Raw genomic sequence first — 13870 nt, 5'->3', positions numbered from 1 at the left:
GCTTCGGTCGCTGCTCCTGCACGCTCCCGGCATTCTGATGTTAACAGGAAGTGACGTCATGTGTCTTCTTCCTGAGTTATTTGGGCTTATTTTGTATTCCACGCTACACAAACCCACAAAGAAGAGACTAGACCGCAGAAACGGTGGCGAATCACTTTAGAAACAATAATTATTGGGTTAAAGTTGCAGGAAAGTTTGCTTGATTTTACGTTAATAGTTGCGATCGCAACATCGTGAAATCCTGGAGGTTCTGATTAAAGTCCCTAAAAGTGGCTATAAAACAAAATCACTTGTGCAATTGTACCTGTAAGCTAAAGGAGAAAACACTGGTTATATGAGTCTTTTAGTCCCTTACTTTCCCCCAAAACTGGTCCTTTAGATAAATGGAACACACTGACAACGATAATGGCTTTGGGTCGAAGCTCAGTCCTCAGAGAATCCTGGATCCTAGCTGTGCTCATCAGAGGCCTCCTGGACAAAGACGGGCCTTTATCCTAAAGTAGCTGAGGGATAATGGCTCCATTGTCTGGATCTGTGCGGTCTAGAGATGAGGCTACGAGGTGAAAAGTATCAGTCACCTTTTGACCTTTGTTTTATACCTTTATGTTCCCCGAAAAATATTCAATTCTTTCCTGTTTGGAGAAATTTGAGCCCAATAGAGTTTTGAGTTTTTCTTTTCGCCCACTGGCTGACATGGAGTTGTGCATTTGGGACATTAAGAGTCAAGTGTTTTTGTCCTTTGACCCTTCATAGCACAACATGTCAAAGCACAAAAAGTCAGCTGCAAGATCTTCAGCATATTGTTTGATATGCTGACCTGTATTGGGTTTATTACAGTTTATTATAGCTGCATGAGTAGATGTGGTTCTGACTGGAATGAAAGCTTATCTGACTCAGGTTGAACTAGTTATAACTGCCTCATTGGGTTCCAGGTCTAATTGCTATTTACAGAAAACCTTTTTACTGCCTATGTCTGTCTTCATTCGGGAGACTTTCGAAACCTTCCCTAATTTATAATTTCAGAAGTAAAACTGGACAATACTTAGACGGAGTCTTTGGAAACTTAAATGCTTTGAGTCTTGGATTTAAAAGCACACTTTTTAAAACATGATTATGTCTTTAGGGTCATTGTATGTCACAATGAAATTAAAGCGCAACAAGACGCAAGAATAAATACTCTAAACCACTTGTTTGAACAAAAAAAAGACTGAAAAATGGACTGGATAGGAACCATGACAAGGGCATCAAACTGAATATTGGGAATCTGACAACTGGCTGAGCTACTGAGTACAATATATATGGGAAAGTTGATTACATAATAAATGCAGCCGGGTAGAGAGAAGAGAGAAGCAGAGAAAAAACACTGACTGGGAACATGGATCAATAAAAACCTTAAAAAATGTCAGGCAAAACAGGTACCCAAACACCTAATGGTAATTAGTTAACTGAAAACACTGTCAGAAATAACAAAACATGGAATGACAAACAAAGAACAGAGAAATGCAAACAGGAAATAATAAATTACACTAACAAAAAATACCATGAAACCCCCAAAACCATGGCAGGTTCTGAAATCCTATTGACTTTATCGCTGTCCTGTGGAAATTATGGCATGTCTGGCAAAAAAAAATCATAGACAGAAGCTGAACAACAGCAATTGAGCAATTGGGAGTGTAATGTGGTCAGATATTTTGATACAGATCAATTAAGTTAAGTCTCCGAGCCAAACCCGCTCGGGGACTTAACTTAACTTAGGTTAACTATCATCCACTCCAGCTTCCACAGAGGTTGTCAAAATATTCTCCATTGTAGTTTTGCTTTGAGTAATTAGGGTTTTGATACCAAAATATCCACTGGAGAGATCCTGAGTACCTCCAGTGGTATTTGTACCAAAGTTTGAAAACTATGGATTACGAACTTCACGGGAGTAAGCCACTGAAACTACAATTCTCACCCTCACTTGTGTCTTCTAGCGGTGATGGCAGAGAAGGACGGGACGCCGGTGTTCAAGTTTCCAAGGTGGCGGGTCAAAGGAAAGCCCCTCCCAGAGGTGGTGGAGGCGTATAAGTCAGTGGGTGCAGAGCTGAACGTCATGCCCTTCTGCTCTCAGTTCATCCCCATGAACGTGATCGACCATCCCAAGCATGGCTCTATCATCTACCATCCCTCCATCTTACCTCTGCACAGAGGAGCTTCCGCCATCAACTGGTGAGAAAGAGGACGATAAACCGATTTCAGGCTGCAGTATATACTGTTTTTATGTACTGTGTTTGTTTCCAGTGATTCAGTCAGGGTAATGATTGTTCTGTTAGACACCAGCTTTCTTATCTCTCCCTCTAACTGTCTGCGCCCCACCCTTCCTATCTGTCTGCTCCTGTTATCACTGCGTGGAAATGAATAACTTCCAGTTGTTTTCAGCTCCGCAGACACAGCATGCTCTAACATTTTTATAGATTTTATTCAGTAGCTGTCACAAGCAGCGAAGTCTGTTATCTGTTAACTCCAACACTAGTGCCTTAGTAGAGTAACAAGTTGTTTTAATTAACATTAGAGGAACGAGAGGACAATGTGAAGAAGTGCTAAATATTCATTCAATTCAGTTTATATATACAGCACCAAGTCACAACAAGGGTCATCTCAGGGCACTAAACATTCACATACATTAACCAGACCCTCCAGGATTTGGCGATGTTGCGATCGCAACTATTAACGCAAAATCAAGCAAACCCCGCGAAATCGCAACTTTTTGCAACTTTGCCCAAAACATCACAACTTTCCCGCAACTTTAACCCAATATTTATTGTTTCTAAAGTGATTTGCCACCGTTTCTGCGGTCTAGTCTCTTCTTTGTGGGTTTGTGTAGCGTGGAATACAAAATAACCACAAATAACTCAGGAAGAAGACACGTGACGTCACTTCCTGTTAACATCAGAATGCCGGGAGCGTGCAGGAGCAGCAACCGAAGCCAAAATGTGCGCTAATGCTTCACATTTGCCCACAAAGATTTCAGCAAACCAGTTTCCTCCCCAGCTGCAGCTGTTTTGCACGTCCTGCAGTGTAATCATGGAACATAAACGCATCGACAAACACTTTGTGTCTGCAAAACATGTGAGGAGAGCTGCAGACCAGGGACAATCCAGAAATGCTCATGAATGTCAGTTTAGAAGCTATCAAAGTTCTCAAATAAAGCACCTTTTAAGAATGTCAATGTTTGTTGGGAATTATCTTACAAAACTAGGAAGGATTTTTGGTTTAGATATTAAAAGTTATGGTTGTTAATTGATTTTAGTAAAAAAACAGTCTTTTTCGTGAGTTATTTGGGGTTAAAGTTGCTGGAAAGTTGCGGTGTTTTGGACAAAGTTGCAAAAAGTTGCGATTTCGCAGGGTTTGCTTGATTTTGCGTTAATAGTTGCTATCACAACATCGCGAAATCCTGGAGGGTCTGTCTAATGTTAAAATGGTGCAAAGTGCTCTGACCTGCTGAGGTTGATGGGTGTTTTTATGCCAGCATGTAATTTGTGCTGTTTAAAAACAACAATGGGATGGAGCAAATAGCGGGTGCAAATGATGCACAAAAAAATTGATGAATTAAGATCTGCACAGTCTTAGTGAATCCAGGCCAGAGTTTTGATATCTCTATATGTCACTAGGACCCTGATCCACGGCGATAAAAAAGCTGGCTTCACAGTGTTCTGGGCCGACGATGGACTGGACACCGGGCCCATCCTGCTGCAGAGAGAATGTGCCGTTGAGCCCAATGACACGGTGGACACGCTGTACAACCGGTTCCTCTTCCCGGAGGGCATCAAAGCCATGGTAAGCAATCCTTACCCGATCTGAACACTCGCCTAACCTTCACCCAGACTGAGACTGTGACTCTCGGTGTAGGTGGAGGCGGTGCAGCTCATTGCCGACGGAAAGGCCCCTCGAATTCCCCAAACAGAAGAAGGAGCAAGTTATGAAGGGATTCAGAAGAAATCCAACGCAAGGGTAAGAGTGTCTACTTCAGGAGGATAGGTACTGTTATGGACTCTGAAAAAAAGTAAATCAGCTGCAGATGTACATCCAAAGGGTACTTTCAGGAAGTCGAATTAAAATCTGTCCATTCGTTCAAGATATATTTTGCTAACAGACAAACAGACTCCAACAGTTTTAAGTAAAGATCTTGAGTAGCACTTGGAGCAACAACCACACCAAATCTTAGCTCTACATTTGTAAATCTGACTGAATTAAAGCTATTTTTGTGTTTTTTTTAAACGTCAGTTGGCTGTGGCGGCCATCTTGAATGAGTTGACTCCAAAGGTTAATCAGTTGCCAATTCAATTATTATTTTTGGAGAGTTTCATTTAATTTTGTCCTTAAAATATTTTTGCTAACGTACACAGCTGACTTATTACTGGCTGATTTATAGCCATTTTGCTGTGGCAGCCATCTTTGTTTTAAGCAAGTGTTTTTAATTTGAAATCAAAAATAAGCACCCTGTCGCCGTGTCACCTACTAATGAAAGATAAAGGAGGAATTTTCAATTGATTCAATTCAAGATGGCTGCCACAGCTAATTGACATTAGTCAACACCAGAATATATATAACTCAGTCAATTTTACAGATATTGAGCTAAAATTTGGTGTGACATACTCTAAATGTGATATCTTGTGATTTTGGTGAGTTTCAGGGTTTTACTAAAACACACGTGTCAAACTCAAGGCCCGCGGGCCAGATCCGGCCCTCTGTAACATTTCATCCGGCCCTCTAGTCTGGTTCAGATCGAGTCTCTGATTCTTATTTTGCTTAAAAAAACTGAAGTTTTCTCTGACAGTGACTTAGAAGCCAACAATATATAGTTTTAATTTCTGTCTGATCAGGTTTTTGTCTGTTTTAATGTTAAAAACTTCATTTAAAAGCTGAGTGAGGCGTAAGAAATGACAGCTAATGATGAGCTTTTAGAAGTTTGATCTATTTATGTGTTCATTAAAGTCTGTTTGCTCTAAATTCTGTATAATCTGTAACTGGGAAAAGGTCATTGATATTTCTATATAAATGATTTGATATAATACATCTAAAACTAATTAATTTATATAATTTTTAATAAATATTGATTGTGATCGGCCCTTGGCTAGGACCAAATTTTTAATTTTGGCCCCCTTGCGTCACTGGGTTTGACACCCCTGGACTAAAACAACCAACAGGGCGAACTGTAGGACTCCATAGTTTTCTTGTAGCATTTATTGGAGTTTAGGAGCGATCCTTTTTGTACAAAGTGCTTCCTGTGAGAAGACACAATGTGTCAGGAGAAAGACAGTTTTCCGTAAACACTCCAGTAAGTCCTGTTCGCACAGAATTCAGAGAGCAGCGTGGAAATTTACTGCCGTGTGGCTCGTGTAGTCCATCGAAACAGCAGCTCCCGACTGGTTCCCGCTGGTTTGTCCTATAAGTAGAAAAACAGAGGCGGGGTCTCATCCTAGCTGCCTTCTGATTGGTCACTGAGCGCCACGTTGTCGACAGCATGCTATTCTTAGTCGGGTTTTCCACTGGACGTGTCCCTGCAGCCGGTCCCGCTGGATGTGGAGCTGAATGTGATCCCTCAGCGGCGTGTTGACCCCCCTCTTTGTCTCCCAGGTGAACTTGGCCCAGCCAGCCGAGGCCATCCACAACTGGATCCGTGGCCATGACAAAGTCCCCGGAGCGTGGACACTCATTGATGGACAGGTGTGTTTTCTGGCTTTCAGTAGCCACGTACTTACAGTGGAAGAAAATTCAGACTTTTTTCTCAAAATTCTGAGATTAAAGTCAAAATTCTACTATGGCACACACACAAATATATAGTACATTCCTATATAATAATTCAGTCAGTAAAAATAAATATATCAATAATAATAAGTCAGGTTTTACAAAGGACATAAATGCTTAAATATATATATATATATAAGTAATTAAATCTGTTGACATTTACCCACATTCCCATATCTGCATACTCTCATTCACATAAACTGTCTCATATTTCATAATTAGTTCATTATAATTGATCATATCTAGATTTTCTTCGCAGAAATACTTTTTGAACGTCTTTAAATTATATTGTTTTTTAAACTGGAAAATGTTTGAGCGTTCTTGTAATTCAGTTTTAGGTGTGTTCGATAATTTTACCTCACAAAAATCACAAAAATACGAAATGTTTTCACTGTTGTCCGTGCATTAAGCATTTGAAAGGGAAACATTCCTCTAAAATTATAATCCCTTTCTTTTCTTGCCTGGTGCATTATTTGAGCAGTTTCATTTTTGATCTTAAGTATAGTTCGTCAACAGACATCTGCCTCCTTGTCGTGGTTCTGTCGAGGCCTGAGCAGCCTCCAAGTTCCTCAAACAGGAAGTGATGACTGTTCCTCCACAGCATCTGATCTGCTGAGGCACCAATAATGCTGCGGGATGAGAAAGATAAAAGAAGAAGCAATTCGGGGTTCATTTTAACTGATGCAAATTAATAAATGCCATCTATTTCCAATCTAAAATTAACCTGACAACCTGGCAGAATTAAGAAAATCTTCTGAACAAATTTCAAAGTGAATTATCCTGAATCTGTGTACGGTTCGTTCTTTGTTTTTTTTTTTTGTTTTTAAAACAAAATTAGAAAAACAGCAATTGCAAAAAAAAAAGAGGTACATTTTTTTTTTTTTTTTTTAACTGCAATGGTTAAACCAAAGACGAGCTTTTATTTTGTTGTTAATTCAACGGGACCTTATGGTGGAACAGGAAATGAAGACCTGAACTCCCGGCACGTAACGTTTTCAGTCACCAGCAGGTGGCGGTAATGTACACCTTCAGTTTCTTGCCAACCGCCAATAAAATCCACAAGAAGAAGAACTTTTTCAGTTAGCACTTCAGAATTATTACAGTATTATTTTCTTGATAAATCCTCATTTAATCCGCATATTGCTCTGGTTTTTAAAGTACAATTTTGTAATCAGTCAATTGTGTAAATTTACAAAAAGTCGATTGGATAATTTTTTGTTATTTGTTTGGTTGATCGGTGTTTGATTTAAATCCAGCTTTGTTTTGAAATATGGCAATATGGGAAATCTTTGGTAAACCTCTATAAATCCTTTGTTGTTGTCTTTCCTCAGCCTGTGACCCTTTATGGCTCATCCCTGTTGGGGGGGTCGGCTCCGGACGGTCTGCCCCTGGAAATCGAAGGTGCTTCCCAACCCGGCCTCATCGCGAAGACCGGCCTCGTCCTGTTCGGGACCGATGGGAAAGCTGTGAGTCGGACCTTACTCCAAAACAAACGTTGAGATGAAGAGCTGAAACTTCAAACAATAACGTGACCTCCTGCCTTTGATCTCTGTCCTGTTTGATCCCGCAGCTGCTCGTTAAGAACCTGCAGTTCGAAGACGGGAAGATGATCCCCGCGTCCAAGTACTTCTCCTCGGGAGAGAGCTCCAGCGTGGAGCTGACCGACGAGGAGAAGAAGATGGCCGAGGAAATCAGGGCAAGCCCGATACAGCGTTCTTTGTTTTTATCACAACATAAAACCAACAAGGAAATAAAATCTTTTGATCTTTCTTTAATTAAAGGCCATCTGGAAGGGCATCCTCAGCAACGTTGCGGCCATCGAAGACGCCACGGACTTCTTTAAGTCCGGAGCAGCCTCCATGGATGTGGTCAGGTAAGGATGGGGAGTATTACAGCACACGTGTCAAACTCAAGGCCTGCGGGCCAGATCTGGCCCTCTGTAACATTTCATCCGGCCCTCCAGTCTGGTTCAGATCGAGTCCTATTCTTATTTTGCTTAAAAAAAACTGAGCCTAATTAGTGAAGTTTTCTCTTGACAGTGACTTAGAAGCCAACAATATATAGTTTTAATTTCTGTATGATCAGGTTTTTGTTGAAAAATCTGTTTTAATGTTAAAAAATTCATTTAAAAGCTGAGTGAGGCGTAAGAAATGACTGCTAAATGAGAGAAAGGGTAGCACTTTATAGCAATTATACCTTATTTAATCTTCAATAAATGAATAATTAACCTTGAAAACATCATTAATTAGGGATGATTCATATTTAAAACACTGTAAATTAACTTTACCCATAAAGGCTAATTACTTCCAAACCAACATACTCAATGTTTATTCATGCTTAATGACTTAATGAATTAATTATCCTATAAACTGTGTGTAAATGCTCATATAAATGTATTTTCACATCATGGCAGGGTTGACGCCAACAATCAAGGTCAAAGTTTAAAAAAAAAGATTTTGTGCAATAAGCAGCAACAGTGTTCCCGAAAGTTATAAAAAAAAAAAGGAAAATGGATAGCGTTGGTTGATCCGATGCTGTTTGGACGGATGACAAACCGTCCTCTCCGCGTGCAGGTTGGTAGAGGAGATCAAGCAGAAGTGTGCCGGCGTCCAGCTGCAGAACGAGGACGTGTACATGGCCACCACCTTCCAGGACTTCATCCAGATGTTTATCCGTAAGCTGAGAGGAGAGGACCAGGAGGAGGAGCTGCTCGTCGACTATGTGAGCTGGAGACACTCATGCAGGCTCCTTTCCCCTGACGTTCTCAGCAGGGTTACCATCGTTCCTTTTTTTACCCAGGTAACCAAAGAAGTGAACAACATGACGGTGAAAATGCCGTATCAGTGTTTTATCAATGGCAAGTTTGAGGACTCCGAAAATGGAAAGAAGTATGACACCATCAATCCTACCGATGGGTCTGTAAGTGTCACCATTCATTCATGAATTCTTTTTCTTATTCTGTCCTGTTGGACCACATTAGGAGACTTGTCAACACAGGAACAGGAAATAAGACGTGGAGCAGTACAAGCTGGATAGGAAACATCCAACCAAGAAGTAGACCTGTAGACTGTCCAGATAAAAACTATAGACCATACATACATGAACCATTGACTGTACATACACGGACCGTAGACAGTGGTCAATGGTTTTTTATAGTTTATGAACCATAGATTGCATATTTCCGAACTGATGCCTATATAGACAGTCCATATATCAGACCCTCCAGGATTCCGCGATGTTGCGATCGCAACTATTAACGCAAAATCAAGCAAACCCTGCAAAATCACAACTTTTTGCAACTTTGTCCAAAACTTTTCCTGCTAATGCTTCACATTTGCCCACAAAGATTTCAGCAAAGGACCGCAGTTAAGTTAGTTTTAAGTTGGATGTTGGATATTCGCGCTCCGCGGAGTTAGCGGCGTCTAGCTCACGGCTGACCCGAAACAGGAACGCTAATGTCGGCCAGCCGTCCCCTAAGTTAACCGCCGCGCGTGAGAGAAGGGGCCGGCAGAGAACGGCCGGCCGACATTAGCGTTCCTGTTTTGGGTCAGCCATGAGCTAGACGCCGCTAACTCCGCCGCAACTTTTAGGAAAATGCCCCGCGAAATCAGGCATTTTAGCCCACAACAATCACAAAAAATGCCCCGCGAAATCCTGGAGGGACTGATTAGCGCATATTTTGGCTTCGGTCGCTGCTCCTGCACGCTCCCGGCATTCTGATGTTAACAGGAAGTGACGTCACGTGTCTTCTTCCTGAGTTATTTAGGCTTATTTTGTATTCCACGCTACACAAACCCACAAAGAAGAGACTAGACCGCAGAAACGGTGGCGAATCACTTTAGAAACAGTAAATATTGGGTTAAAGTTTTGGGAAAGTTGCGGTATTTTAGGAAAAGTTGCAAAAAGTTGCAATATCGCGGGGTTTGCTTGATTTTGCGTTAATAGTTGCGATCGCAACATCGCGAAATCCTGGAGGGTCTGATATACGGACCGTAGACTGTGGTCAATGGTTTGTAGAGTTTATGAACCATAGACTGCATATTTACAAACTAATGCCTATATATACGGTCCATTTCCCACGTTTTAAGCATTTGCTCGATGTGTATTGTAGTTTTTTCTGTTGTTGACAGTTTAATGAAAATCCAAATCCTTGTTGGCCTTCGTTGATTTAGTGTGCTCTGCTGTATTTAAGACGATTTTATTGTTGGTTCGTCTTATCTGTTTATTGAAGTATAATTCAGGATACAGTGATTTTTGCCAAAAGTTGAGCATTTAGCATCTGTGGCATCTGTCATGCTTGGGGTCGTAGGTCAGATTAGAGGTGGGCCTATGATAATAGACCCTTAAGTTTAAAAGTTTGGTGGTGTTTCAAGTTTCACGCTGAAAATGACCATTTAAGGGCTCCTAAAATAACAGTTAAAAAACCTTTTTCACCAAGGTAATCTGTAAGGTGTCGTATGCCTCAGTGGGAGACGTGGACCGGGCAGTGGCTGCTGCTAAAGAAGCTTTCGATAACGGGCCGTGGGGTAAGATGAACCCCAGAGACAGAGGAAGTCTGCTGCACAAGTAAGTCCAATGCCACTTATTTGTTGGTTTGGCCTTTAATTCTTCCGATAATGGAACGTGATGCCCTGGAATTTTAATATCAGGGTTTTTATTCATGTATAATCACAATTTAACAGCTCTGCTCCCTCTGACCTCCTGCTTCCAGACTTGCTGACCTGATGGAGGAGCATCAAGAAGAACTGGCCACCATCGAGTCCATCGATTCTGGCGCCGTGTACACCCTCGCCCTGAAGACGCACGTGGGCATGTCCATCCAGACGTTTCGCTACTTCGCAGGCTGGTGCGACAAAATCCAGGTGGGGATCGATGCTTCTCCTTGCAGCGACGCGCAAACAGAATATTTATAGAAGTAAACTTGACGTCTTGCTCTTGGCAGGGCAAAACGATCCCCATCAACCAAGCCAGGCCCAACCGGAACCTGACCTTCACAAAGAAAGAACCTCTGGGGTAGATCTCTGCACTCACTCAGCGCCTAGATGTATTTTACGGCGTGCGTGACTGTTTTTTGTTGTTTTTTTTGCTTTTCTCTGTTGCAGAGTTTGCGCCATAGTCATCCCGTGGAATTACCCTCTCATGATGCTGGCTTGGAAAAGTGCATCCTGTCTTGCAGCTGGAAACACATTAGTTTTGAAACCTGCGCAGGTGAGGACGTTTTGTACGCAAAAATATTGACTAATCTTGAATTAGGGTGACTCTAAAAGTTAACCAGTTATAGATGCATATCCAATGATAGATGTATATTCATGAAATATTTTACAACCACACCAAATCTCAACTCAATATTTGTTAAATTGCGAAGTCCAAAGCCAATTTTGTGTCAACTAATGTTGCTAAGCTGCGGAGGACCTCTTGAATCGGGATAACTTGACTAGTTAATCACTTGAACAACCCCATCTGTGAAATAGTTGGGTAAAAAGTTGAATAAAATGTAAATAAAAACAGAATGCAATGATTTGCAAATCTCATAAATCCGTATTTTATTGGAACATAGTAATAGTGGAAACTGTTCCGTCTTTCCGTGAATCATGTGACCCAACAGCCCTGATATTAGGATCATTAGAAGGAATTGTAAAGCTGGAGCTTCCAACTCCAATCAGAACTAAAGAGGCTTTTTGAAACTTAAGATTCTTGCCGGATGCAGGACCCTTTTTTTGTCAGATCTTTTTGTTTCATAGTGGGTCAAATGTCTTCAATTGCTGAGAGGTCTGGAGTTCAGCACCTGGACTCTTCTACTATGAAGCCATGCTGTTGTTATAGATGTAGTCTGTGTTTTAATGTCGTCTTGCTGAAATATGCAAAGCCCTTCCCTGAAAAAGATGATGTCTGAGCGTGTATTGTTCTAAAACCTGTTCATGCTTTTCTGCATTGATGGTTCCTTTCCAGATGTGTAATGCCCCTTTTACACGGGCCCTAAAGGTCCCGGCTCCACTCGACTTGGCTCGCTTTGCGCGCGTTTCCACCGGCATTTTTTCGAGGTTGGCCCTGCTTCTTTGGTCCCTGCTTCGGAGTCGGTCCAGCCGGGCTGGCCCTGCTTTCGTGGGCGGCGCTAGCTTAGCTCCTGTTCACTCATTGGTCGTAGGCGTGACCATAAGTTTAAAAAAACAGCAACAACACAGGGCCAACATTGTCCATAGCGCTCCCGTTGTTTACACAAGTGGCGCCAAGTTTCGGTAGCGCGGCCCCACCCCCCGCAACACGAGGAGGCGTTCCTCTGCTACCGACCAAACTGGCCGGTGTGAACGAGATGCATTCTTTATAGAACCGAGTAGAGTGGAGTAGAGCCGGACTTCTGAATTAGAGCCGGTGTAAAAGGGGCATAAGTTGCCTTTGAGAGAGGCAGTAATGCACCCCCATACCATCAGCGAGGCAGACCTTTGAACTGAGCCCTGATCGAACGCCAGATGGTCCCTCTCTGGTTTAGTATAGAGGATGTGGCATCCATTCATTTCGAATTTTGATTTGTCCTCAGTCCAGAGGAGACAGCAGAGGTTCTGGATGGTGTTCACATCTGGCTTCTTCTCTGCCTGATAGAGCTTTAAGGAGCATCAGTGGATGGTACAGCGAGCTGTTTTTACAGACAATCATCTGTGGAAGTGTTCCTGAGTCCATCCGAGATCACAGCCACCCAGGATTGACTTTCAGTCTTTTATCCTTTGAGCTCAGAGATTTCTCCAGATTCTTGCAATCTTTTGATGATGTTACGAACTGTAGACGATGAGAGGACCTCAAATCACCGCACTTCTTTTAACTATGACCACACCAAACATGAACACTGGAAGACGCCGAGCACAAATCGTCCAGCTCTTGTCCTCTGTTTTGATTCTCTGTGTTATCCACTTGCAGGTGACTCCTTTGACCGCGCTGAAGTTCGCTGAGCTTTCTGTGAAAGCTGGCATCCCAAAGGGAGTCATTAATATCCTGCCGGGCTCAGGTACGATGAACATCATTACATCCGTCACACAGCTAAACCTACGGTCTTATTTCGCTGCATGTCAGGGTATTCAGGGTAGTCCAGATGTTAAGAAATGGAGTATGCTGTAGGAAGTTAAGTCCTGTCATGTCTACGACAGTGGGGGGGGGGGGGGTAGAAAGATCTAAATAAATGGTCTCATATCGATATCAGACATTTTCTTTTCTCTTGCCGTCCACCAGGTGGCATGGTGGGACAACGTCTTTCTGACCACCCGGACATTCGCAAGCTGGGCTTCACCGGCTCCACGCCGATCGGCAAACAGATCATGAAGAGGTGAAATCCAAACAGATTTGTATTTTAAATAACGGTTTAATCCAACACTCGCTGTTTCCTCCTGCAGCTGTGCGCTCAGTAACCTGAAGAAGGTCTCTCTGGAGCTGGGAGGGAAGTCGCCGCTGATCATCTTCAGCGACTGTGACATGGACAAGGCTGTCCGCATGGTGAGAAAACGTGACTTTTCATTAGGTACTACCTAATGAGCTCTCCAAGTACTACCAATAGGACTTCATATCTGACATAAACCTTCAAACGCACTTATCTGCTTGAACGTCCGACCCTGACTTCAAAGCAAACCCACTAATCTTAATCTTTCAACAAACACAACTGGTTAAAAGACACCGACTGACGCCTGATAATCTTCAAATGGGTCTTTCCTGGCTGAGGGGGTCTAGTGGTTGTACTGAAAGTAGAAACCAACTCAAGTAATCAATCTCATCGTGCTAGTATTGATATCGTTGGTTTACCAGCTTTGGTATTATATGTTGATGTGGATTCTCAGTCACCCAGGACATGGCAAATCTAAAAGGTACAAATATCCATCCATCCATCCATCCATCATCTTCCTCTTATCCGGGGTCGGGTCGCGGGGGCAGCAGCCTAAGCAGGGAGACCCAGACTTCCCTCTCCCCAGCCACTTGGGCCAGCTCCTCCGGGGGAATCCCAAGGTGTTCCCAGGCCAGCCGAGAAACATAGTCCCTCACCGATTCTGTTCATAACGTTTATGGACAGAATTTCTAGGCGCAGCCAAGGTGTTGAGGGGATCCG

The 13870-nt window shown here is 42.5% G+C and overlaps 1 protein-coding gene across 3 annotated transcripts in view; it reads left to right on the top strand.

Annotated features, from left to right (window-relative positions):
* The window catches only part of aldh1l2 (aldehyde dehydrogenase 1 family, member L2), a 23811-nt gene that overhangs the window by 5342 nt on the left and 4599 nt on the right, over positions 1-13870 (top strand). For all 3 annotated transcript variants that reach the window (XM_037978695.1, XM_037978697.1, XM_037978691.1), the window contains 16 exons: positions 1974-2208; positions 3651-3816; positions 3889-3990; positions 5617-5706; positions 7119-7253; positions 7358-7483; positions 7569-7660; positions 8361-8508; positions 8587-8706; positions 10226-10353; positions 10499-10649; positions 10730-10800; positions 10890-10995; positions 12697-12784; positions 13006-13099; positions 13167-13266. In XM_037978695.1, the coding sequence (XP_037834623.1) occupies positions 1979-2208; positions 3651-3816; positions 3889-3990; positions 5617-5706; positions 7119-7253; positions 7358-7483; positions 7569-7660; positions 8361-8508; positions 8587-8706; positions 10226-10353; positions 10499-10649; positions 10730-10800; positions 10890-10995; positions 12697-12784; positions 13006-13099; positions 13167-13266 (1947 nt within the window). In that variant the 5' untranslated portion in view covers positions 1974-1978. The remainder of the gene's footprint in view (positions 1-1973; positions 2209-3650; positions 3817-3888; positions 3991-5616; positions 5707-7118; positions 7254-7357; positions 7484-7568; positions 7661-8360; positions 8509-8586; positions 8707-10225; positions 10354-10498; positions 10650-10729; positions 10801-10889; positions 10996-12696; positions 12785-13005; positions 13100-13166; positions 13267-13870) is intronic.

This window comes from Kryptolebias marmoratus, linkage group LG1, assembly GCF_001649575.2.
Source record: "Kryptolebias marmoratus isolate JLee-2015 linkage group LG1, ASM164957v2, whole genome shotgun sequence".
Lineage (NCBI taxonomy): Eukaryota > Metazoa > Chordata > Actinopteri > Cyprinodontiformes > Rivulidae > Kryptolebias > Kryptolebias marmoratus.
Note: the sequence above shows the minus strand (reverse complement) of the source record. Positions and strands in the feature narration are given on the sequence as shown.